This window comes from Plenodomus lingam (genome assembly GCF_022343315.1).
Source record: "Plenodomus lingam strain CAN1 chromosome Unknown contig_18, whole genome shotgun sequence".
NCBI lineage: Eukaryota > Fungi > Ascomycota > Dothideomycetes > Pleosporales > Leptosphaeriaceae > Plenodomus > Plenodomus lingam.
Window position 1 is genome coordinate 1,180,607 of NW_027093935.1, and position 22,943 is coordinate 1,203,549.

Sequence of the window (22,943 nt, forward strand, 5' to 3'; positions counted from 1 at the left end):
AGTTTGGGGTGACGGGTTTCGCCAGAAGTCGGGGAAGTTGCAGCCGAGCCAACCCCACGCCTCCATCTGCACGATGCCACTGCCACGACCATGCGTAGACACGCAGAGCGGCCACAGTCATTAAATAGTATACTTTGGAGAAGAGGGTTCTCTTTGTTATGCAGTCAATCACTGCTCATAAAAATACTCACATGGGCTCGGAATTTCGTCACGATTCTTTCCAGGATGTATTCGACTTCATCGCCCATCCCAACTCAGAATGCAACACATGTCCCCAAAGCACACGACGAAGAATATTGGAAGAGGTGACACTTTTTATCGAATCTGACCTTCCATTCCCAATGATTCGCTCGTCGCAGTCATCTAATTTACATTGTGATGTTGCCTTGACCCCCAGGAATGCATACTGTCTACTGTCAACAACATCACCCTTTAGCCATACCCCAACAAACCCCGAATCTCAGTGAGTCCTCAAACAATGTCTTTCCAAATGCCGCACACACAGTCGCTCTCCCCACATAATCGAGAATGGCGCGCTTCGACGGCTCGACGCAACATCTCAAACCCATACAGCCTCGCCATACCCCCAAATAGCAAGCGAACATCCAGGGATGTCCGAATACCCAGCATACCGCCGAGCGAATACGAGATATCCATACGACCTTCATTCAAGAGTTCCACAAGTTCCGATACATTGGAAGTACCCAAAAAAGCAGTCATTGCACCCTCGAAGCTTCGGTCGGATGGATACGCTGAAAAGGATTATATGGAAGTGTTTGCTGGCTGCGAAGAATACCAACCTGAATATGAGCCGCTTCCGAAACAATCGAGGATATATGGCATGCTCAAAGACCGGTTCATTGCGCTGTCCGTGACGTTTGGGATTGCGGTCATTTTGGCGATTGCGATACCATTAGGTATCATACTGCCTCAGAGATTGATCAAGCCGTTGCCGATCAACGTGTTGATACCGTTCTATATGTATCCAGCGCCTGGAGCGTGGGAGCCATTGTTCGAAGCGTATGCGACCTTCACTTCCGTTGTCAAGGAACTTATACTGATGATATTCATGATGCAGAATTGGCAAACATGTCGATGCGAATTTCACGGTAGTTATAAATCCCGCCGACGGCCCTGGTCCTGCGGTGTGGCCGACTGGGGAGTATCTTAGCGTCGTCAAGGCTTTGAACAAATATTCCAATGTGCAAACGCTAGGTTACATTGACACCGCAAGAGGGGCCGTCGACAATGCAACGGTGCGCAAGGAGATCGAGACATATGCGGGCTGGTCCAATGTCAGTTCAGACCTGACGCTGGCTGGGATTTTCTTTGATCAAACGCCGTACAAAATGGACAACGAGTCAGTTGCATACCGGTATTTGACGAATATCAGCGCGATCGTGCGACACTCTGATGGCTTCGGTGGCAATTCGCTCGTCGTGCATAACCCCGGGCGGGTACCTGACGCAAGTCTAATGGGGTCAATGCCAAATTTGACCGTCATCTTCGAAGGTGAATATGTTAATATGCCACGAAAGGAAAACCTGAACAGCAAGTTGGACGGGTTGAGACAAAACAGGAAGGATCTCGCGATGCTGGTGCATTCTGTTCCACGAGGTCTCGGAAATACAGGCTTGAGAAGGATAATTGATGATGTGAGGAGAGATGTTGAGTGGCTATGTCTCACGGATCTGACGGAGAAGGTGTATGAAGGTTATGGAACGTTGCTAAAGCAGTGGTTAGAGGTAATCTGGTGAGAGCGATCAGCCAAGAAATGGAAGCTAATATTGGAACCGAAATCCTCCTCTTTCCTTACAATGGACTTGGTGTGATTTGAGTTTGAGCTTACGCTACTAAACCAGATTAGTCAGCATGTTTATGACTTTTCACAAAGGCCACATTCCTTTCTTCAATCCCTTCCTTCAAATCCAGTCTCATCGTGTCATGGCATCTCTCTCGAACACCAAGATCCTACTCCCCCTATATATCTACCCACTTCCGGGCGCTTGGGATCCCCTCTATGAAGCGTAAGTGGCATGGATGATCCTTGGACGGCCTAACAACTCTCAGTCTCTCAAAATATCCAAATCTCCATTTTGTGGTCATAGTCAATCCCAACAGTGGACCTGGTTGCGAGCCGTGGTGGCCCAACGAAGACTACGTCCGGGAGATTTCCCGACTAAATGCGCATGCCAACGTCACGCTCGTGGGATATGTAAACGCGACATATTGCAACAGACATCTAGAAACTATCATCCAAGACATTGAGACGTACGCATCCAGAACTAGCGAAGAGAATGGCCCAAAGCTGGGAATGCAGGGCATCTTTGTGGACGAGACGGTGAATCTGTATACGAGAGAGGCGAAACATTATCTCGACGAAATCGATCGCAAAGTCCATTCCGCGCAAGGCATAGGTGGTAATCGAATAGTATGTCCCCTTTTAAAAGGAGTCGTTTGTGAGCTGTTTGGCTGATGAAACGTAGGTGATACATAACCCAGGTACAGCAGTCAACGCTGAACTGGCAGTTCCCGGCCCAGACATCACAGTCGTGGTCGAGACTTCATATGCAGAATTCGTGACCGCAAGCTACCAAGAATGGCTAAAAACATCACCATATGACCGGTCAAGAACCTGCTACATGGTGCACTCCGTACCCGTGGACAAGGTGCACGGTCTCACAAAGTCATTGCAGAAACGGGCCGAGTATCTCTTTGTCACGAGTGCGGCAGAAAACTTTTATGGCGAGTGGGCTAAAAGCTGGGGTGTTTTCGTCGCTGCAGTAGGGAACTCGCTGAACTCGACGAGGTCTCATGGAGACCTGAAAAGTGTGTTTCGACGCGGAATCCCGTTGCTTTCTTCCAAGAAGAAGGTCAAACCATAAAACTGCGACTTGCGGGGTATCTCTGCTCGGAACTTGAGCGACTCTTCAATCAAAGGCCAGATCTTGCATCGATTCCAGAAGTTTATTCGGCGCGTTCGTTATTCTCGAGTCGGGGCGACTACCGTAATGGGGGATTTCTCAGATGCCACAGTCTGAGTCAATCCTGGCAGGCCAAAAGCAAATGCAGGATCGGAAGATGGAGAATGCGATTCCTACCTATAGACGGCGCCCAATTCACTTGGTGTCAACTTCCCAACTCCATCGATAGCATTAAACAGCATAATGAACCCAGAGATCGCCAAGGTCACTTTTTCTAGGGATTTAGAATATCTCGGATCCTTACATCCTGAGCAAGGCTGTATCAGACAATAATGTATTACGGACAACGAAATGGTCATTTGTTTCGCCAAGTTTTGTTAATGTATGATACAGGAACGTAAGATTTACAGTTCATGTAGCATCCTTGGTAGTCACTTTGTGGAATTGTGTAATTTCATGCAGTCTAGCAGGAGCTGTACGATGTCCTCTTACAGTACCGTACCCACAGATAAACATCACAAGGGCGGGTCCGAGAGGAGCCATTGTGAGTTGTGGGTCAAAGTAATATCTAGGTCAGGTACGTCGCCACAAACAACGAACCGAACACAAGTATAAATACACATACTCAGAGTGCTCAGTTAGCCTCATATGAACGACACACATCAGCGGGCTGCATACTTCACGCGGCAAGAATGCCGAAATTTGGAAAGATTGGGTTGATATGACACTTGTTATTTCATCCCAAGTCTCCGTAGTCCAGATTGCATTTCATTCGATAAATCATCAACGCCATCCCGCTCAAAATGCTATGGTATCACAATAAGGAAAAAGAAGAAAACAAAATGCTCCTTAAACCTCCAATTAGACTCAAAAAGTCTTACACATTCGAGACCACTTTTTTGTTTAAAAAGTCTTCTGGCTTGAAGTCCTGGAGCTGTATCTGCGACATCACACCCATGGAGCAAATTTCATCTTTTTCCTTCACTGCCCTGACCTTGTCCAGCGCCAAGCGAGTATAACTCCTTGGGAGATAGCGTCCGGGATGCCATAGGGCGAAAACGATGAGCACGGCTATGATGGGAACAGCATCAAAGGCCCAGAAACACCACTCATGGCTCTGCAGATACTTTAGGCCATAGTCCTGGTCGTGTGGTATCTCCATGGTGCGGTAGATGGCCCGGAGCGCGATGATGACGGAAGAGAGGTTGATGGTGTAGTTCAACTTGCGCCAGAGCTTCATGTCACCGAGGTCGACGGCACGCCAGTTGCGTGAGATGTAGAAGTAGCGCATGCTAATGATGGAGAAGGAAAGGAAGCACATCATTTGCGAAGCGAGACCAAAGATGAGAATAATTCGTCCACAGAGGGCTTTACGCTCCGAAAGTTCAATGGAGCGTGAAGGATCTTTATCCTTGTCGTATTGCCGACTAATCTGAGATGCGCCAATGAGTTGGATGAGGAAACTGAAAAGGTCGAAGACGACGAAAGTGGGTGTTATCCATCGCGGAAAACACCATAGGTGCTGGAAGTTGAGTGCGTAGGTTGGACATGAGAACCAGACTACACGGCTGAAGGCAGTATAGCATGCAGCGGCCAGGAAGGATGGTGCGAGGAGGATCATGAGCCAGGCCACCAAAAACGGAACGTCTTGCCTCTCATCAAGAGAGGAGACGAGACGGCAGATAAACCCCAGGGATAGCATGACAACACCAATGACGGCGGTCCAGAAAAACCATGATCGATGCCGTATGAATTGGTAGCATGACAATGCTGAGATCAACAGGATGACCACACAGCCAACAATGGCTAGCGCTTCAGAAGGATCATAGATGTAAGGGTTGAGGATGTTCTGCACTGTTTCTCGGGTCAGCAAGCGTTAGGCAGTGAGCAAAGGTGAAGAAACGCACTATGTCTTGCAGTTGCTCTTTTAGGCAAATCAACAGACCTCGCGTCGATTAGAAAAGAGCCCACTTCGATCATTACGGTAGTTTGCAGGCCGTTCCGCGGTGTACTATTTCTGACAAGACCACAACGAAGCAGCAGCGTCACTCATGGCCAGAACCCGATGTCCACAGGAGGGCCAGTGGCGGGAGGAGGGCATGCTACAAGTACGGCGGAGAGGAAAAGAGCAGTGCCCTCCTCCCAAGGCATCGTGTTTTACTGTCTCCGCTCCAAGAACTTGGCGCTTTTGAGCTGTCCAACACTCCGCTCTAGCCGTTGTTTCCAAGGCCAAGACACCGCGCTGATGCAATCAAACCTACACGGACACCGGGTGCTCCCTGCCCGGTCCTAGTTGCGTACGAATTGTTAAGTGTGGTCAAACATCTCCTGGAGCATAGAGTACGTTCAGCCATGGTGGAATGGCAGGCCGTGACTTAAAACGACCGTCCAAAGAAAGCGTCACGTTTTGCGCGGCGTACGCTTGGCGTGCGAATTGAGTGTGACTGATTAGGAGAGGCCTTGGGTGCCAGGCCAGTAGAAGAGGGCAGGGCTACCAAATCAGCGGCTAGTTTTGGGGTCCAAACACCCCAGGTGCCAAACCGCCGTAGGTCTTGAAACGCACAGCAGACTGATCGATTGTAGTACTTGTTCATACGAGCTAAGCTAAACTCTCTCTTGTGGCTCTGATTTTTGAAACCCTCATGCAAAGTCAATGTTGTTTGCCAACATGTGGTATGGTAATCCAGGGTTTACTTTATGGCTTGCACGGGAGAGTGGCCATTAGGTAGAGTAGAAGTCTGTTCGCTTGGCCAGTAGCAGACTACTGGCCTGGCACGCATTGGCTCCCGAATGACTTTGCTGATGCCGAGGATTGGCAAACCAGACAACGCGAGTGCGCTGAGCCACGAACGGGCGCCGCTTATCCGGTCAGCCAATCTTGCGAGGAGAAAGTCGTCGGCAATGAGAGTGGATCAACGACTGTACCTAGTTGCGGGGTTCTGAGAAAGCTGTTGGGCGCGTTGCATGTTGAATGTAACGTTCTTGCGCGTTGTGGTGTTTCTCTTTGCACATTGAATAGTTGGCTCCGATGTTTGTCATTCGCGCCCCCTGCCATTTGTCCAGTTCCGCTCAAGAAGCCTCAAAGCTGACTCCTGGGAGCAGATAGCTCGGCCGAACAGTCGCACCAGGACCGAAATTCAGCCATGTGATGTGCTCTTTATGCCACCGAGGACAAAATTGTGCGTATTACCGGGACGGGGATTGTAGAGACTGCGGGTTTACTAATTATTGGCAATACCGGTTCGTGCAAGTGTAAGATCTGGGCAGGGCGGACCAGCCAAATATCTAGGCAGCACGGCGGCGCGGCAATGCACCGTTCTGTGTAAGAAAGACTGTTTGTACTTGGCGATGAGAAAGCGACTGAACTGGACTGGAGCCCAAGGGATTCGACTCACCACATTTCGTGGCAATGTGCATCGGGGCTGATCAGATGCCGTTGTGTCTCGCAATCAATCCAAGAGTTGAAGTTGGGAAAGTTGGGAAGGTTGGGAAGGTTGGCGACAGTCGCGACAGACAGCGTCACGTTACCGGCACCGGTACCAGCCGAGATCATAGGGGGAAGGCACGCACTTGCACTCTAGGACAGACGTCATTCTGGGAAAAGCACAAGCATGAGGCTTTTGGATGGTGCAACACCATCACATGGATCTCTTCGCAGTACACTTGGAGACTATCTACCGGTATCGCAAGGGCCCCTTGGCTCAGAAAGCCGCAGCCATGACGATTCCCGTAGGTACTGAAATAATAGGCCCACCCTGCTGCATGTCCCTCCCTACTCATCATCAAAGTCGTCGTCGTCTTTGCCCTTGCCCTCGCCCTCGTTGTTCTTGCCGTTGGCTTGATCCTCTTCGTCGTCTACACCCAATCCTTTGCTCAACCAACGCACTTCCTTGGGCTTCCTCTCCATCCACAATTCATTCGGGAGCCAGGTGAAGAAATTGCACATGCTCTCTTTGACGTCGTCGAGGATGGCCAGACCGTCTGTGAGAGTGAGAACACTGGCATCCAGTTTCATGCCCAAGAAACACTCTTCAAGCACACTCGCTTCAACCCAGAACTCGTACGTTTTGACATCAGACGTCCGATATGGTTTACCTTGGGGGTACTTACCCGGAGCATTCGGAAGATCCCACTCATCACAGTCATCCATGATCCAGGTCTTGCAGATGAGTTTCCCCAAAGGCTCAAGCTTACTGAGCTCTAAACCCCAGTCACCAGTCTGCTCATAGGCCAGCTTCGTGTTTTCGTCGGGAAGGCTGATGCCGATGACTTCAAGGCCGACCTGTTCCTTGCCCACAGCAATGAGAGTTCCACCCTCAAGCTTGTCCGCCTGGCCATCGGTGCCCATGATGAAGACACCAGCTTTGAACTTGATCTTTGCTTCCTCCTTTCGTATACCAATCTCAGCAATGTCGACGCCTTCCGCCTGCAATTTCAGGGCCCATGGCTGATCACCAGTGTATTGTCCTGCGTGGGCGCCACCAAAAATGACGCTTGCGGACTTGTTAAAGTCCCCAGGTAGCGCAAGACCAGCAGCAACGACCTTGGGCAATTCCTGCTCAGCCTGATCACAGAGATCACGGGCACGAATGAGATCTTCTTTGTATTCAGGACAAACGTCGTGATATAGGAGATATTTATAGAAGGAGCGGAGAACTTGGCAAGCATTTTTGATACCTTGAGGCGTCATACCGTAGTGAGCAGGGTACCACGAGGAGCTATCTGTGTTAGTATCATTGTGAGCACTAGAGGAAGTAATGCTGACTCACAGAAAGGCCTTAGCAACGCCATAAAAGTCGACGACCCATTGCTTTGTGTCCGCGCGACTCCAGGGTACATTATGGATGGCGAGTGCCTTGGCGACCTCCTCTGCATCCATACTGGCCATCTCTTGCCTTGAAAGACCTTGGTTCATGCGTGGGCCAGACTCTACTCCACTAAAGCGCATGAGTTTGTTGAAGACGTGTGCATACATCTCATGCATACGCCGTTTCTGCTTGAAACGCTGGATTGCTATCTCGATGCGCTCAATGAAGGACTTCTCTGGGTCATACATGGCTTCTTCTTCTGCTGCTTCTTGAGGTGTGGGCATCGGTTCAATGTAGGTCTTTTCGAACCCAGTTGGCTTCAGCATGTTCTTGCTAATACCCTTGGGATACTCCACCTTGTTCTGGGGAAGGAGTGGAACAGGATATACAGCTGGCTGGCGGCAAACTCGCGGATCATGTGCAATACCATCATCTGCGTCGAAGAAATCTGGATCCAAAATGCACGTTCCTTGCATAGGTCGTCTGCGTTTGATCTTCTTTCCATTCTCAACCACCTCGAGGACCAGGCTCTTTCGCAGAGCAGCAACGACGAGCTTCTTGGGTTTGTAACCCCTCATCTTTTTGAAGCCACATATGAGACTGATTGAGACAGGGAGATTCTCGCGGCCGCCACAGCATTTCAAGAGGTGAAGGTCTGTTGGCAGGTTCTCATCAGAAAAGTAGAACTCCACCTGGCCAGGGTCAGTGTGGGACAAAGCGAGGAAGAAGAAAACAAAAGTCTGGGCTCTTACCTGACGACGAATAGCATCGCCATCGGGATGATCCTCATCGATCGCGGTGGGTGGTGCAGCATCTGCGGTAATGCTGCTGTTGTCGTTGGGTTGTGTCATTTCGTTCGCCATGCCCCGATTTATCGGTGCTTTGTCTTTGCCGAGAAGAGAGGTAGCAGGTAGGCAAAGAGATAGAGATGGGTGAGATCGTACCCAGGTCCGTTTGTAGAGAGGGCACAAACTGCTGCGTTTGCACACCTCATGGTAGGGGTACAGTCTCAAATTGCGGTCGAGCAGCGGAAGGCGCGGCCAACCTCACTTGGGTAAATCTCTGAAAAGCGCCTACACATGGTGAAGAAGCGTCATGGAGATTTCACTCTAGATTTGCAAGCCTTGTAAATGATGACTATATTCACATTGGGCTCTCCCTGGTTGGAGAGGTCGGCCACAATTGTGTGACTTGGTTCAGTTGGGGATTTACCATAAGTACCGGTACCGGTACCTAACTCATTGAGGTGACTGCAGGATGATAAATCGCCGAAAAGCAAGGAGGATTGACCCCAAACCCCTTTGCTGTGAAGATGGATGACAGCGACGTGTAACAATTGAGGGAAGTGAAGTCATAAACAGATCCACGAACTGCTTGACTCATTGTGTCACCCTCGTGGTAGAAGTCTTGACTCGCATCTACTTCGGTACCTGGACCCTGAGACGCTGCGAACATTAACGTGGGTTCCACGGTCTAGTCTCGCCATGAGCTCCCCTGGTCTAAACTCCCCACAGGCTCGCACCCAAACCTTTCCCAGGTTTCTCCAGCTTCCCAAGCTCTATCCTGCCACTAGTCACCCTCAGGCTCGCTGGGAGAAGGCCAGCAAACGGCGCGAATACTCGTTGCCAATACATAATCCAGGTAGCACTCATCAAAGTCACAATGTCAGCTAAGAAATACGATACTTCCAAGCTTCAGGCCTTTGGAAATGTTGCTGCTGGACAGTAAGCACCTCTCAGAAAGCAGGGAAAACGGTCTTACATACCAGTTTGGCTGACTTGCAGCATAGCGATGGCGTCCTCAGTGACGAAACTGGCGCGGTCGTTGTGAAGCCATGTACACCCGCCGAAATCACCTTCTATGAATCCGTTACTGCATCGCATCCCGACCTCGCTCCATATCTGCCTACCTTCATGGGCCAGCTGTCTCTGTCAGCTGACCAATCTGCCGTAGAAGCAGTCGAAAGTGGGACCATAGTAACTGCGGAAGGCGTTGAGCGGCTACATGGCAAGAAGCTCTCGACCGACATGCACATTGTGCTCGAGAACATCACAAATGGGTTCAAGAAGCCCAATGTACTGGATCTAAAGCTCGGTGCACAACTTTGGGATGAAGCGGCGAAGCCGGAGAAGCGAGCCAGACTCGATGAGATAAGCAACAAGACCACGAGCGGAAGCCTCGGGTTCAGGATAGCAGGCATGAGGACGTACAAGGGTGCAGAGGTACCGGAGGTGCCCGAAGATTTGAAGGAATACGTCGAGGCAGATAAAGAGAGTGGATACTGGGTATACAACAAGATGTACGGGCGCAAGTTCAGCGCAGAAGACGTTAGCGACGGCTTCGTGGCCTTTGTGTTCCCAGGCGCAAAGACCGAGGCCGAGCAAGATCGAGCACGGGAGATACTCGCTTACTTTTTGGGCGAAGTCAAGGACATTTTAGAAGTATTCGAGAAGAAGGAGAGCAGGATGTACGGTGCCAGTATACTGCTCGTGTACGAGGGTAACATTGAAGAGTACGCAAATACCAAGCAAAAGCTGCGGTCGGCTCATCCTGAGGATGATGAAGAAGAGGACGAGGATAATCTGCCCAAGTTAGCAGCGGTCAAGATGATCGACTTTGCACACGCGACCTGGGTGCCCGGCCAAGGACCGGACGAGAACGCCCTACGAGGCATGAGGAGTGCAATCAAGATTCTAAAAGAGCTTTTGGACAAGACGCAAGATTGATAGATGTCTGATATGATTGACGCCAGCCATAGCACAATAGATCATAGAGCCTAATACACCAAACCACACCACACCGCATACACGTCTCTAGCCACCATCAAGGCATCTGAACAGCATGCAGTATACGCCACTCCTGGCATCCACCCATCCCCTCTCTCTCGTCTTCTCCCACATCCATTCTCGCCCCCTAATTCACCAACCCAGGAACATCCTCCGGCCAGCGCCCAAGCACCAGCGCATTCCCCGCGACCGACCCCGGCATCGGACTCAACAGCTTAACCTTCCTCTTCGCCTCATCCACATCCGCAACATATACAAACCCCCTCACACACGCATCACGAATCGCCCCATGCTTATCCCCCGCGCCCGCCATCGTAACCGCCAGCAACGAATCCTGCAGCTCCGCCGCCGTAACCCCAACCTTTTCATATATCTCTTCTACCTCACCACCACTCCCATTTCCATACCCATACCCGTAATCCGCGGCATCCCCGGCGCTGGACACGAAGCCCGAATCCGCCTCCTTGACACGGTAGATGTTTAGGTCTGCAAAGTCGGCCATTTGCGACGAGGGGGCTAGCGGCAGCGCTTCGCCTGATCCGAAGAAGTAGGACCGGATTTGCGAGTGGCGGAGTGCGCGCATGTAGGGTTCTGAACGGTCGATGCAGCCGCCTGATTTGTCGAGGCGGATCACGGAGATGGCGTCGGCGGGGTCGGGCGAGCGCGTGGAGAATTTGCGGGAGAGGTCTGAGTAGAGACGTTCGGAGCCGAGGGTGATGACGATGTTTACTGGAGGGAGAGTTTGGACAGTTAGTGGGGGGTTCGAGGAGGGCTGTTACGTACTTTGTGGTTGTGGAGAATGTAGGAGCGCTTGAGCTGGGTTCGGAGACGAGGAGCTTCGTATTTGGGTGTATTTTAGACATGGGGCAATGTGTGTTGGAGGGGTGTGAACAGGGTAGAGTGTATGTGAGACGAGGTAAGGTCAAGACACATCACACGCACCAGAAAACTCAGAAACAATGTGTTCTATGTTGTCGTAGACGCCATTCTTGCCTTGGCTGATGGAGCCCGAGCTATCAATGATGAAGCCTGCTTGCTTGCTTGCTGTGTCTTCCTCCAGTCTACTTGTGACGGCTAGTGCCATGCGTGTTACCAGTGGCTTGAACACCTTGCCTTCCTCTGCATCTTTGAGACCGTACTGGTATACCAGGGGCTGCTTCACGGGTATCGGGCTGGGTCCGGAGATGGGACTGCTTCCCCAGCCCTGCTCGATGTCAATTATCGAAGAGTAAGCAGCGGCGGAGAAGGAGCCTGGTATACTGAGCATGCCTTCTCGGGAATCTAGATTGATGACCATGGGCTGCCGTCCGGTCTTTACCGCATAAGAAGTCAGAATTTTGACCAGCGATGTCTTGCCAGAGTTATCTGGACCCACGACGAGTACTCTTGGACCCAGGTCTGCGTTGCCACTGGCTATACTTTTGTCTCTGAGATCTTCGAGGGCAAAGTGCAGATTGGCCACGCTCATCATGGGAGTTTCCTCTGCAACGTAGTCTGATTCGACTTCACCACCAATCTCTAGTCTGCAGCCATGCCACGTGAAGATGGCGCCCTTGGTGCCTTCGAATGTATAGGTGGTTGCGGGCCCGAGCTCAGTGCCAAAGAACTCGGCGGTTCCTGATTGTAGCTTAATGGTGAGATTCTTGCCAAACGCGACTTCAAAGCGGTATTCGGTGTTGGCTGCGAGATCTTGGGTTCGTATCGTGGTCGAAGCGGGCGCATTTGTAGGCTCAATGGGCTGTGACGCCAGGTTGAGACCTGGGAGGGAAATCATGGCGTATAAATCAATTCGTTGGTTTTCGAGTCTTAAGTCTCAAGGAGCTAGCCTGAGGCCGGTTGTGTAAATACAATCTGTAAAAGATTCGTAGTTTTTGTGGTGCAAGGATTCTAGATCATGTATTCAGTCGCATGTGACTAGAGTAATGCATCTGGTTGAAAATGTCGCTGCCTAGGGAAATAAGTGATGTTGTGAAGTTTTTAGGAGTAGTGCGCGTTCTTGTATGTGAGAAAGATTTGCTAATGTGGGCGTGGCAGTGAAGGTGAAGGTGAAGGTGAAGGTGAATGCGACGGGAGGCGAAGGTGAGAAAGATGAAAAGCGAGCTTGGGAGAGCTTGTGGCTGGCCGTTGGCCTGCGGGCGCAATTTAATCTCATTGGTCAAACGCGGGGCACCTCCATTTTCCGTCTTATCAACCCACATCCGCCTCGTTAATCTGACATGGGGAAGCATGCGATCATTCAAAGCGTGCCTTGGACATCGGAACAACAGTGGCCTTTTTGTCTTGCGATCTTTCCTTCGTGTTGATGCTGAGTCATGAGTCTTATCCCTCGCTGAAGATCCGCCTGCTTGTGTCACCGTCACACCTTTGTTGAACTTGCCTTGCTGTCCAGCGTCCATCGATCTAGGCACTGCACATCGAACCTCGCGTACCAACTGGGAGGAACCATTGTTCATAATGAAATCTTCAGCGTTGCCTCTGGCAGTTGGAGTACTGCTCTCTTCAACAACATGTGTTCTTGCTGGCTGGGAGCAAGAGCCTCTGAGGCCAGCTATCAACCCGAACAAGTACCGCGCAGCATGTCCAGATTACAAACATTATGCTACATGGCGTCAGTATGTCCTGTCCTTTTTCTTTGTAAGAACCAAGTGTTCAGGACACTTACTTTACTTTGCAGTGAACCATTTAGTGATGGACCGCTTGAGCTACCCTTCCAACGACCCTCGAAATACTGCCGAACGTTCCAGTCACCCCTCGTGGAGCGGGTCATCGAAGACTTCAAAGAGAAAATTGTCGATAAAGATCTCGCTCGATTGTTCGAAAACGCCTTCCCAAACACGCTAGATACTACCGTACGATGGCACGTCGACGGCACGACCAAACAGAAAATGACCAAGAAGCATTGGGACCCAGCCGCCTGGCAAGGCCCTCAAAGCTTCATAGTGACTGGTGATATCAACGCAGAATGGCTGCGCGACTCGACAAACCAACTCGCGCAATACCAACTCCTCGCAAAGAAAGATGAAGGTATCCACCGGCTCATTCTGGGGGCCATCAACACCCAGGCAGAATATGTCATCGGCTCCCCTTACTGTAATGCGTTCCAGCCTCCTCCTCCGAGTGGCATCTCCCCGACCTTTCAAGGTGATGGCGATACGGTCCACCCCGCCTACGAAGAATCCTTTGTCTTTGAATGTAAATACGAACTCGATTCCCTCGCACACTTTCTCTCCCTATCCAACCAATTCTACAACCACACGGGTTCCACGGCCTTTGTCAACGCGCGCTGGCTCAGCGCCCTCGACACCCTCCTCTCCGTGCTCACCGACCAGTCAAAGGGCACCTTCAACGAGACCACGGGCGAATACCAAGGCAACGAATACCGCTTCCAACGGCGAACCAATTCTGGCACCGAAACACTCGGGCTCAGCGGCGTGGGTAACCCCTTAGCCAGCAACACAGGCCTCATCCGCTCAGCGTTCCGCCCTAGCGACGATGCCACCATCCTCGGCTTCTTCATCCCCGCAAACGCCATGATAGCCGTCGAACTCGCGCGCACAGCCGCCCTGCTCAAAGCCGCCGACAAGAAAACGCTCGCGACCGAAGTCAACACCTGGGCCGAAACCATCAACGCCGCCGTGTGGGAGCACGGCGTGGTGACGCACAAAACGCATGGCAAAGTCTTCGCCTTTGAAGTCGACGGCTACGGCTCCAGCATCCTCATGGACGACGCAAATCTCCCCTCGCTCCTCTCCCTGCCCCTCCTCGGCTTCACCTCGACCGACAACGAAATTTACATGAATACCCGCAAGATGATTCTCCAGAAACAATCAAACCCATACTACCTCGTCGGCAGCGACTTCAGCGGCATCGGGGGGCCCCACGTCGGCCTCGAAAGCGCCTGGCCCATGAGTGTCCTCGTGCAGGCCATGACGAGCGAGGACGACGAGGAGATTATGAAGTGTTTGTCCAGCGTGATGAATGTGAGTATTCGGGGGTTAATCCATGAGAGTGTCAATGTCGAGGAAGGGTTCCGATATTCCAGTGAGTTTTGCCCTCTTCTTTTTCTCTCTCTTTCTTTCCTTCCCCCCCACTGTTCTTTTTCCTCGTCTCCCGCACCTTTCTTCCCTCGCACGCAACACGTCTGCCCAAGTCCCCGCTCCCCTCCCCCTTCCAAGCCATGACCTATAGACAACTAACCACCCCCTCTCAAATCAACAGGGAGTTGGTTCGCCTGGGCAAACTCCGTCTTCGCACAGACAATCTTGGATCTGGCCCAGCGCAAACCGCATCTACTCTTTGGAAAGGACGCACAGCCATACGTGCTTTAATCCGCTGAAAAGCACAAGGGAACGGCAAGGTTTGCCTGTTTCTTTATTTCACAGTCGATGAAGAATAGTATGAATATGTGGGGATGCGGGAGGAGGGGGGGTTGTTTTTTTCTCGCGGTGCGAGGAGCAGGGTGGGGGAGTGTGGTATGGGGATTTGAATGGTGCGCTGCGCTGTGTGCGTGTTGCGTTTATGCATGTAGCGGGGTTGATGCGAGACTAAAGTGTAGCTGGTATTCTGGGTATTTCATTTCCCTTTCGGGTTTGTGGTTGAGAAAGTTGGAGACTGGGGGGCTGGGGGCCATGATGGGGATCAAAGTCGCGTGTATCCTATTGTTGAAATCACCGTTGGAGCATTGCAATCGCCAGCATCATCGCCATCGTCCAGGAAGAAAGATTCATGCATACAGGCAACATGTTTATATTCCCATTCCCATTCCCATCCCCTTTTCCCATTCCATCTATCTACCCATCTTCCCATGCATCCCCCGTCGCACCAAAAAGAACCCACCCAAATCATCTCCCTCCCCACCAAAAACCCCCAACCCCTCAAAATAAATCCCTCTTCAAAAAACGACACGCTCTTCATCCACACGGTCAAAAACACTGAATCAAGGGGGTATAATATGACATGACCGTCAAAAAAAGCAAAGCAGTGTGTTTGTGTGCGTGTGTGTGAGGGGTACATATTTGTGCAAAGAACAAAACAAGGAGAAGAGGCGGAGAAAAAAAGTTAAACAGGATATGAGATTACAAGGAGGTATTGAGAACGTAGGCGTGTTGTTTTTGAAGAGGTTATTAGGTTTGTGTTGTTTGTTCGTGGCGATGGTGTGATGGTGCTGAGCCATCATTTGGGCGTGGGATGTCGTCGTGAAGGAAGTGGTGACGCGGACCGAGGCCGCTGAGTGGCTTGCTAGCGACTGTACCCTCGAGAATTGGGAGACTGGAGGTCTAATACGACAATTGTTGTTGTTGTTGCTGTTGTTGTTGCTGCTGGTGCTGCTGGTGCTGTTGGTGCGCATGTTGCAAATTCGTAAAACTCATCTGACTCCTCAACTTCTCGCCCGTCTTGCGGCGCATCAACGTCCTCGTCTCCGTCGTCACCGTCGTCCAGTCCTCCCAATCCGTCGCCATTTCCGTCAGCACATTGCCCATGACCTGTGCACTGGCCATGAGGCCATGCTGCTCGCCTTCTAGAATCCTGACCTCGCATTTGCGCATCAGTTTGCCGAGCCAGCGGACGTTGGCGACGGGGACACGGGAATCTTTGCTGCCGTGGTGGATTACGACGGGGCGATTGATGTCTTCGTAGCGGAAGCCAATCGTTTGCTTGGTTTCGAGGCAGACGATGAGGTCGGTTGCAGGATTCGCGTTTGCGGTGGCACGATCCCAGATGGCAAAGGTGAGGCGTTCGTCAAAGGCGCGTTGGCGTTCGCGTTCGGCCAGCGTGAGGGCTTCTTGGAGACGTTTGTTTTCTTCATAGTTGGGGTCGGCGGGGTTGGTAAGGGTCAAGGAGCTGGTGTTGGGAGGGACTTGGTCCATTAGCATCATGGATTGGCGTCGATCATCTTTTAAAGACTGCCGCAAAGGCTGTACAGCTGGCGCAGTGCTCTTGCGCTTTGTTTTTGGTGCAGTCTTGGGCCCCGTGCGTTGGAGGCTGGCACTGGTTGCGCTGAGAAAGGTCGAGTTTGCGACTTTGAGGAGAGATGGCGGAAGGGCACGGAGGAAGCGTTGTGATCGTGGCAGCTGTTGGGTGGGTGGCGAGTCCTGGCTGATTCCAATGGGAGCCATTTGAGACGGAGGAATCCAAGGGGCCAACAAGTGGACTCGTCCGCGAATGTGCTGTGGCATGCGTAACGAGGTAGCAAGCGCGTAAATAGCACCTGCCGAATGCGCCAACAGAGAAAATTTGCTAATCTTCAAAGCCTGGCATATCACGAGAACGTCATCTGCGAATGGTTAGCATGCCCACCACAAGATGGGAAATCAAGACGGTAACTCACCAGGCCAGCTGAGTGGCGTCCCAGTCGGATCCACTTGACTCCCTCCAACGCCGGGACGATCTGGTGTGATCAAGCGCAGCTTCAATGTTGTGGCAAGCTGGTCGTAGAATGCCATTACGAATCTCGTCAGACCCATGCCAACACAAACAAAGACGGCGTAACCTTCTGGATCACCAACTTCCGAGAACGAAATGATCCTCCCCGTTTGAGGATGCCTGATTTTCTGTGATAGTCGTTGCGAATTTAGATAGCTCTGTACATCCAAATCTATCGAATCAAGACTTGCAGGCCGCTCTTCAACAGTCGAGCGCACGGGATTCTGTTTAGCTGTGGCCGCAGCTTTTGCTTCCAATCGCTCCACTTTGGCATTGTGCGCTTTCTCTGCCTGTACAGGAAGATCTGGGTGCGACCATCGCTTCTTTGTGAGCGTGCGCTTCCGCTGGAGTTGCAGACTGTTCGACACGGGCGAAGTCGACGCCAGCATCGAGTGATGCTTGACAGACATATCCGAATGAATGGAGCGAGGAGTCGGTGACAGTCTGTCGAGGGTGACATCGGTCACACTGGTGGAGTGCCTATGCTTGGGAAAGCTGCCCATGAGTACGGAGTCGGTCGCCGTCCTCCGGCCCAGTCCAGTCCTGCCACCTGCTGTCATGGAGCTCGAACGTTTCACTACGTTTGGATCGCTCTTGATGGATGCACTATCAGCGGTAAGAGGGGGTGAAGACGCTGTCGGTGGTGGCTCAAAAACCGGTGATAGTGGTACCGGGTCTTCGAGTCGTTTGATCGCCAGCGCGTAATTGATCGGATAGGAAGCCATCTGGTCGCCGTCATTCAGCGTCAGACTTCGATGTCGAGAGTGGCGCACATGTTGCGGGGGCGGAACAGGCGGGGGCTCGCTATAACGAGAATCGTGAGGTCGTACAGGCGACTCCTTTAGGTCCCCCACAAACGGCCCATCCAGCGCAATTCCCAGGACCCTGTGCGCCTTGCTAAGGTCCTGCACACGCTTCTCTGACGCGCTTGACACAGTCGACGTGGGGGACGCTTCAGGGCTTGGATTCGATGAAACGTGAGGTGGGTGGGGTGGGGAGGCCCCTGTCTCTGCATCCACAGGCATCTTTCCGGCTAAAATATCTCTGCGCATTTTCTGTTCTTTGAGCACTCGGATCCTCTGCGCCACTTCATTTTCTTCCTGCTCGAGTTCCTTTAGGATGGTCTCCTTCAAGGCCGATCGCGAGCCATTCTTCTTCCCTTGTTCTGCTGGCGCCATCTCGCCTTGCGCTTGACGTGGCTTCTCGCGTTGTTTTTCCGGTGACTTTCGTCGTCTACTCTTTCGCGACGGACTCCCAGAGTGTCTCAGGGACGAATTGCGATCCGGTATCAGCTCTGGAATCAGGCCTCTCTCTGGCGTGCTCTCGATCGGTGGGGGAGAGTCGTCGACCAAGTTTATGCGCAAGCGGCGGGGGCTGCTGTTGCGACTGGGATAGCGCTGCAAGAACCTGGTAGACTCTGAACGCTGGGGGATATGCTCTTCCTTCAGCGGCGGCTCCTCCTTGATGGTGTCTTCGTAGGGAAACAGCTGGGGTGCGGGTTTTCGTGCGGACTCTTGGGAGGATCGGTCGTCGCCGGCGTGGACCGTGTTGCGCTTGCGTTCTGTTTCCTTTTGACGCAGTCGTTCGCGCGAGCTCATGTACATCAGACTCCGGTGTCCTTTGACGCTCCTCTTGCTCTCCACCGAGGACCGGGTACTTCCCCCCGCGACTGGCTTAGGTGCGGGGGTCTCGATGCTGATGGCGCCAAAGCTGCTTGCTGAGCGATTCGAATGCGCCGACTGTAGCGAGCACGAACTGCCACCACTGCGCCCAATGTAGCTGGTGAGCGAATGCGGCTTCTCGCGCTGCTTCTTGGGGGCTGTCAGTGGCGACCGGCCCGAGGGCGGCTTCGAGGTGCGGATCACGGGCGGCTCGCAGGGGTCGTCAGGATACAAGAAGTCAGAAGAGTCTCTTAGTGTGTGGTGGTGGTGGGCGGCCTGGTCCAGTGCATGCCCATCGTGGCCGCCAGTGAAGGAAGCCCGCCCCGAGTGCGTCGGGATGCTGGGGCTGGGGGGCACACTAGGGGCGTTGTCGTAGCCCACAAGCAGGTTCTCGAAGTGGTTGTGAGCGGGGATCGAGATGGCCGACAGCTGGTCAATGAGCGAGGAAATGACTTGGGGCGATGCGGCCTGGGTGCGTATGTAGTTGGAGCTGCGCTTGGTGGTGTTGGTGGTGGCTGTCGTCGTTGTCAGGCGGGCATCTGCTGTCTTGACGGATGCAGGCGGAGAAGTGCGACGGCGCGACTTGGAGCCGTGATTGCTGTGGGTGCTGTGGGTACTGTGGGCGGCGCTGCTGTTCGTCGTACTGTGGTGGTGGTGGTGGTGGTGGTGGTGGTCGCTGCTGAGGTTCTCTGGAGGGGAGGCTGTGTCGGCGGGGAACGGGCGAGCTGAGCGTGTTGCATGGTGGCTCGCTGTCTGGACCGTAAACTCCATCCTGACCCTGAACCCCCCCTCTCTCTCTCTCTCTCTCTCTCTCTCTCTGCTCTCCCTCTCCCTGCCTCTACCTCGGCGCAGACAATCTCGAGAGAATGTTCTTTTTTTGTTTGGCGCTTCGCCTTGTATGGCTGCCTGCAGATGCACTCAACCGCCCGCGTTTTTTTGGGGGGGTTTTTTTTTCGGGGGTGGTGCAGTCCGGGTAATTACTGCATCATGATGTTGACGTGCAGAAGTGCATTGCAGTACCGGTACCCTAGGGAGCTGGTGTTGGGTTGGTTGGTTCCCTACGGCCTACCTTGCCACTGCAGTCAAGCAATCCAGGCAAGCAAACCGGCGTGCGCTGCCGGTCGATGTCGGAAAGGCAATACAGGCGACACAAAGTCCAAGGTGGAAACGGATATCATTCACCAGGAAGCCGCGGCGGGAGGCGTTGGAGAGAGAGAAGGGGTTTGCCAGTGTTAAATTGCGAATAGCATTCCTGACGCGAATTGCGCCCCGTCCACGGCCCTCGCTCAGGGATGCATGGAGCCATGGCCTGGGAGAGAGTCAACGCTAGCCCGGCTCGTTCAAACTTTGACCGCCTCTCCCTTGACCCCCCTACTTATATCGCTGCTTCTTATAGTACAATACATACAGTACAGGATCATACTGCTAGTATAGTAGCAACCTACTCTCTTGCCTACAAACAGACAACAGAGAGTTGGCTGGAGAGGGTCCGACCTGTGGCCTGGCACGCTTACAAGCCAGCCGACTGGTCGTCTATTCATCTCCACCACGCCACTAGCAACATGCTTTCTCTCCCCTCCCCCTCCCCGCAAGCCTACCTGAATGCCGCCGTCCTATGCCTCGGAGCTGCAGCTACCTGCGAACCAATGTTCCCCCACCTCCAAACACGCCAAACACACACGCGCGTGCTCTTTGGGCCCACCACGACTCGTGCTGCTGCCCTCGCGACTGAGAGACTACGACTGCAACTGTACCGTGCTGGCAAGGAGAAGAGCATCTGCAAGGCTTGCAAATGGCCTGACCAACCCTCGAAACACCATGTACAGCCGTCCTGTCCTGTTACACTCGCCCTGCCTCTCCGTTCCACCGCCCTAAACTTACCGACGGTCTGGCTGTGCATCATTCAGACTTGACTTGCCGTCCTTTTTCTTTCTTGCGCTTTGCCATTCCGCTCGAACCGGGCTTGTGCTTTGGCTTGGAGGGCTCCCACCCCACGGAGAAAAAGAAAGGCCGGGCCCCGCCGTCCACACTACCGATATATTGGCCCAGGTTCACCCTCGTTGTCCTATCGATCCCCCTCTAGCCCACTTGCTTACCGTAAGCTCATCCTAGATCAGATCCTCCAAACGCGTATTCCCACTTGCCGTATGTAGTAGTCAACAAATTCAGAGGTGAACCGAGAGCCGTCTTTGTGGAGACTGTTCGACGGCCAGTAGCAGTGAATCAGAAAGAGCAAGAGACAGGAGATGCTGAACCCCGAGTTTGCTATGCAAAGTGGCTGGGCAGGTAGCATACACATCTCCAGCACCACGCAGTACAACGCAGATTGACAGGTTGTCCTTGTCCATGGCGCTATTTGGACGCGTAAGTGTGCGAACGTACGATGGCTTCTTAGATACCAGGGTATGCTATAGTGGCAGTGCTGTACCTAAGATCCATCGACAGCCTCTTTACAGATTTACATGCGTTGCACACATCACCACAGTAAGCAGTGAGGTCAATATCAACAACAGCCAAAACCCTTTGATTCTGTTCTCATAACCACTCTCAACAAAACTGTTTGCCACAAGCCGTCTCACTCCTCGACTCTGATGCTCGTCCAAATCTGTAGCAGCTATCCCACATGAGATGCGAATCAAGTCACACGCCTGCTAGTAGTATACCGAACTACCAGAATGTGCAAACAAAAACACCTCGCTTACCGCAACCAACCACCACGCCGCAACCAACTTCACCCAACATTCCCGCTTCGCTCACCCTCTGACGTCATGTCCATGGCAATTCCCATCTGCCAAACTGCAACCTCCATTGCCATTTGGCATGCTCTCTACTGACCATTCCCCCCCCGACGACTTATCCATGCTTGAATTTACAAACCACAGCCACACCCCCCGCGCTTCACCAACGTGAAACACTCCCCCCAACCTCCCCCCAACCATAACCATGACCACAATCCTAACATCCCTCCTCGCCCCCCTCGCCCTCCCCTTGGGCTCCTTCCTCGCAATCCCCATGCTATCCTCCTGGTCCACAAGCCTAAACCTCATCTTCCTCTCCCTAGCCTGGACCACCATCGCCGCAACCTACTCGCCGCTACAACTAGAGCTCTTTGCACCCCTGATACTACGCATATCCTTGTACATGATCCCCTCGCTCATCTTCCTCGTTTTTGACATCGGGGCGCCCAGTCTAGCGGTCGAGTTCAAGGCGCAGGGGAGAGGGGGGATTGCGACGGAGCAGAGGGGAGGGGGTAGGGTGGTGAAGAGGGTGGTGGGGTGGAGTTGTGGGAATGTGGTTTTGGGGGTGGGGGTGCAGCTGGGTTTGGAATGGTTGGTGACGGAGGTGTTGGGGATGAGGAGTTTGCTGGTGGTCAAGGGGAGTAGGTGGGGATTCAATCATTTGCCGAATCCGTGGACCATGGTCAAACATGGTATTGCTGGCTTGCTGTCGCGCAATGTAAGTGTCTGGCTATGCTGGCCGGCCCAGGGACTTGGCTAACTCATGGTGTTGTCATCAGGTTCTGCAATACTACATCCACAGCCAACTCCTACATTCGCCCACTGGAGGCCTACTGTCTGATTTCCATCGGTCATGGCATCACAGTATCAGAATCCCGTTTCCCTTTGTCGCCAATTACGATCATCCCCTGTGTCATTTGCTGCACCGCTTTCTACCCCTGTATTTGCCAGCCATAGCATTGCGCATGCACATTCTGACCTATCTCATCCTTGTCGCCATCTTCAGCCTGGAAGAGACGTTCGTCTACTCAGGTTACAACGTCCTGCCATCCACAATCATGTTACGAGGTATGGCACGACGATGCGACGCGCACATGCTGAGTGAGGGCGCGGGTAACTTTGGCTGTCTCGGCGTACTCGACTGGTGTCACGGCACAACGCTAGGAAAGGACGTCGTGGACGATTTGAAGGCGGAGATGGACAAGCACAACGCACGAGACCCAGTCGGGCGAACCATTGATGGCGCAGGCAATGCAGCCGATGGATTGACGGAAAGGCTGGGTGCAAGGGTTAGAAAGGGCAGAGGGAGCAGGTAGTACGTTGCAGGTTGGCAATCATGTATTAGTGCAATTCACATCGTGGACGATCGCAGCGTAGGAGCATTCTTTCGGGCCTCTCAAGTCGTTCGTGATACCTATCAATTGCTTGTCGTTTATGGCACTCGTCATAACTAGATTCGGGTACGCGGTAGAGATGGCGCAACGGATGGACGGCGGAGTGTAATCGATCTGTCAATTGTAACGCGCGCATCAGTATGCAATCTCCACCCATTATCGGCTTGCTAAACGCCCGTTTATGACATCACGCAAGCGGGGACCAGACC

At 52.7% G+C, this 22,943-nt stretch overlaps 11 protein-coding genes across 11 annotated transcripts; 4 read left to right on the plus strand and 7 right to left on the minus strand.

Annotated features, from left to right (window-relative positions):
* Window positions 1-436: 436 nt before the first annotated feature.
* Window positions 437-2,885, plus strand: IAQ61_003840 (uncharacterized protein; the record flags this gene model as incomplete). The annotated part of the gene is made up of 5 exons (XM_003837360.2): window positions 437-1,020; window positions 1,079-1,753; window positions 1,872-2,027; window positions 2,071-2,431; window positions 2,487-2,885. Coding segments are annotated over 5 exons (2,175 nt in total), but the record flags the coding sequence as incomplete, so codon positions are not given.
* A 916-nt stretch (window positions 2,886-3,801) lies between these two features.
* On the minus strand, window positions 3,802-4,904 carry IAQ61_003841 (uncharacterized protein; the record flags this gene model as incomplete). The annotated part of the gene is made up of 2 exons (XM_066096117.1): window positions 3,802-4,778; window positions 4,832-4,904. The coding sequence occupies 2 exons, from the start codon at window positions 4,902-4,904 to the stop codon at window positions 3,802-3,804; spliced, it is 1,050 nt and encodes a 349-aa protein (XP_065953993.1).
* A 710-nt stretch (window positions 4,905-5,614) lies between these two features.
* Window positions 5,615-5,890, minus strand: IAQ61_003842 (uncharacterized protein; the record flags this gene model as incomplete). Its single annotated transcript, XM_066096118.1, has 2 exons — window positions 5,615-5,783; window positions 5,850-5,890. The coding sequence occupies 2 exons, from the start codon at window positions 5,888-5,890 to the stop codon at window positions 5,615-5,617; spliced, it is 210 nt and encodes a 69-aa protein (XP_065953994.1).
* A 171-nt stretch (window positions 5,891-6,061) lies between these two features.
* On the minus strand, window positions 6,062-8,618 carry IAQ61_003843 (uncharacterized protein; the record flags this gene model as incomplete). Its single annotated transcript, XM_066096119.1, has 5 exons — window positions 8,485-8,618; window positions 7,694-8,424; window positions 6,701-7,642; window positions 6,320-6,493; window positions 6,062-6,134 (listed from the first exon to the last, which is right to left on the minus strand). Exons 1-5 carry the CDS (start codon window positions 8,593-8,595, stop codon window positions 6,062-6,064), a joined length of 2,031 nt encoding a protein of 676 aa, XP_065953995.1. The 5' UTR covers window positions 8,596-8,618.
* Window positions 8,619-8,825: 207 nt separating this feature from the next.
* On the minus strand, window positions 8,826-9,218 carry IAQ61_003844 (uncharacterized protein; the record flags this gene model as incomplete). The annotated part of the gene is made up of 2 exons (XM_066096120.1): window positions 8,826-8,982; window positions 9,163-9,218. 2 exons carry the CDS (start codon window positions 9,216-9,218, stop codon window positions 8,826-8,828), a joined length of 213 nt encoding a protein of 70 aa, XP_065953996.1.
* A 176-nt stretch (window positions 9,219-9,394) lies between these two features.
* On the plus strand, window positions 9,395-10,458 carry IAQ61_003845 (uncharacterized protein; the record flags this gene model as incomplete). The annotated part of the gene is made up of 2 exons (XM_003837364.1): window positions 9,395-9,456; window positions 9,522-10,458. The coding sequence occupies 2 exons, from the start codon at window positions 9,395-9,397 to the stop codon at window positions 10,456-10,458; spliced, it is 999 nt and encodes a 332-aa protein (XP_003837412.1).
* Window positions 10,459-10,645: 187 nt separating this feature from the next.
* Window positions 10,646-11,020, minus strand: IAQ61_003846 (uncharacterized protein; the record flags this gene model as incomplete). The annotated part of the gene is made up of 1 exon (XM_066096121.1): window positions 10,646-11,020. The coding sequence occupies one exon, from the start codon at window positions 11,018-11,020 to the stop codon at window positions 10,646-10,648; it is 375 nt and encodes a 124-aa protein (XP_065953997.1).
* Window positions 11,021-11,440: 420 nt separating this feature from the next.
* Window positions 11,441-12,292, minus strand: CLP1 (Cleavage polyadenylation factor subunit clp1; the record flags this gene model as incomplete). The annotated part of the gene is made up of 1 exon (XM_003837365.2): window positions 11,441-12,292. One exon carries the CDS (start codon window positions 12,290-12,292, stop codon window positions 11,441-11,443), a length of 852 nt encoding a protein of 283 aa, XP_003837413.2.
* A 425-nt stretch (window positions 12,293-12,717) lies between these two features.
* On the plus strand, window positions 12,718-14,941 carry IAQ61_003848 (uncharacterized protein). The gene is made up of 3 exons (XM_003837366.2): window positions 12,718-13,130; window positions 13,193-14,559; window positions 14,737-14,941. The coding sequence occupies exons 1-3, from the start codon at window positions 12,973-12,975 to the stop codon at window positions 14,844-14,846; spliced, it is 1,635 nt and encodes a 544-aa protein (XP_003837414.1). The 5' UTR covers window positions 12,718-12,972; the 3' UTR covers window positions 14,847-14,941.
* An 853-nt stretch (window positions 14,942-15,794) lies between these two features.
* IAQ61_003849 (uncharacterized protein) lies at window positions 15,795-19,373 on the minus strand (the record flags this gene model as incomplete). The annotated part of the gene is made up of 2 exons (XM_003837367.2): window positions 15,795-16,792; window positions 16,847-19,373. 2 exons carry the CDS (start codon window positions 19,371-19,373, stop codon window positions 15,795-15,797), a joined length of 3,525 nt encoding a protein of 1,174 aa, XP_003837415.2.
* Window positions 19,374-21,638: 2,265 nt separating this feature from the next.
* On the plus strand, window positions 21,639-22,794 carry IAQ61_003850 (uncharacterized protein; the record flags this gene model as incomplete). Its single annotated transcript, XM_066096122.1, has 3 exons — window positions 21,639-22,058; window positions 22,120-22,655; window positions 22,686-22,794. Coding segments are annotated over 3 exons (1,065 nt in total), but the record flags the coding sequence as incomplete, so codon positions are not given.
* Between the last annotated feature and the right edge of the window lie 149 nt (window positions 22,795-22,943).

Excerpts from the sequence above, each read along its gene's own strand:
- IAQ61_003848 (XM_003837366.2), top strand. The coding sequence starts at position 12,973 with ATGAAATCTTCAGCGTTGCCTCTGGCAGTTGGAGTACTGCTCTCTTCA. Across the intron at positions 13,131-13,192 it reads CATTATGCTACATGGCGTCA|TGAACCATTTAGTGATGGAC; the intron begins GTATGTCCTGTC and ends TTTACTTTGCAG. Across the intron at positions 14,560-14,736 it reads GGAAGGGTTCCGATATTCCA|GGAGTTGGTTCGCCTGGGCA; the intron begins GTGAGTTTTGCC and ends TCAAATCAACAG.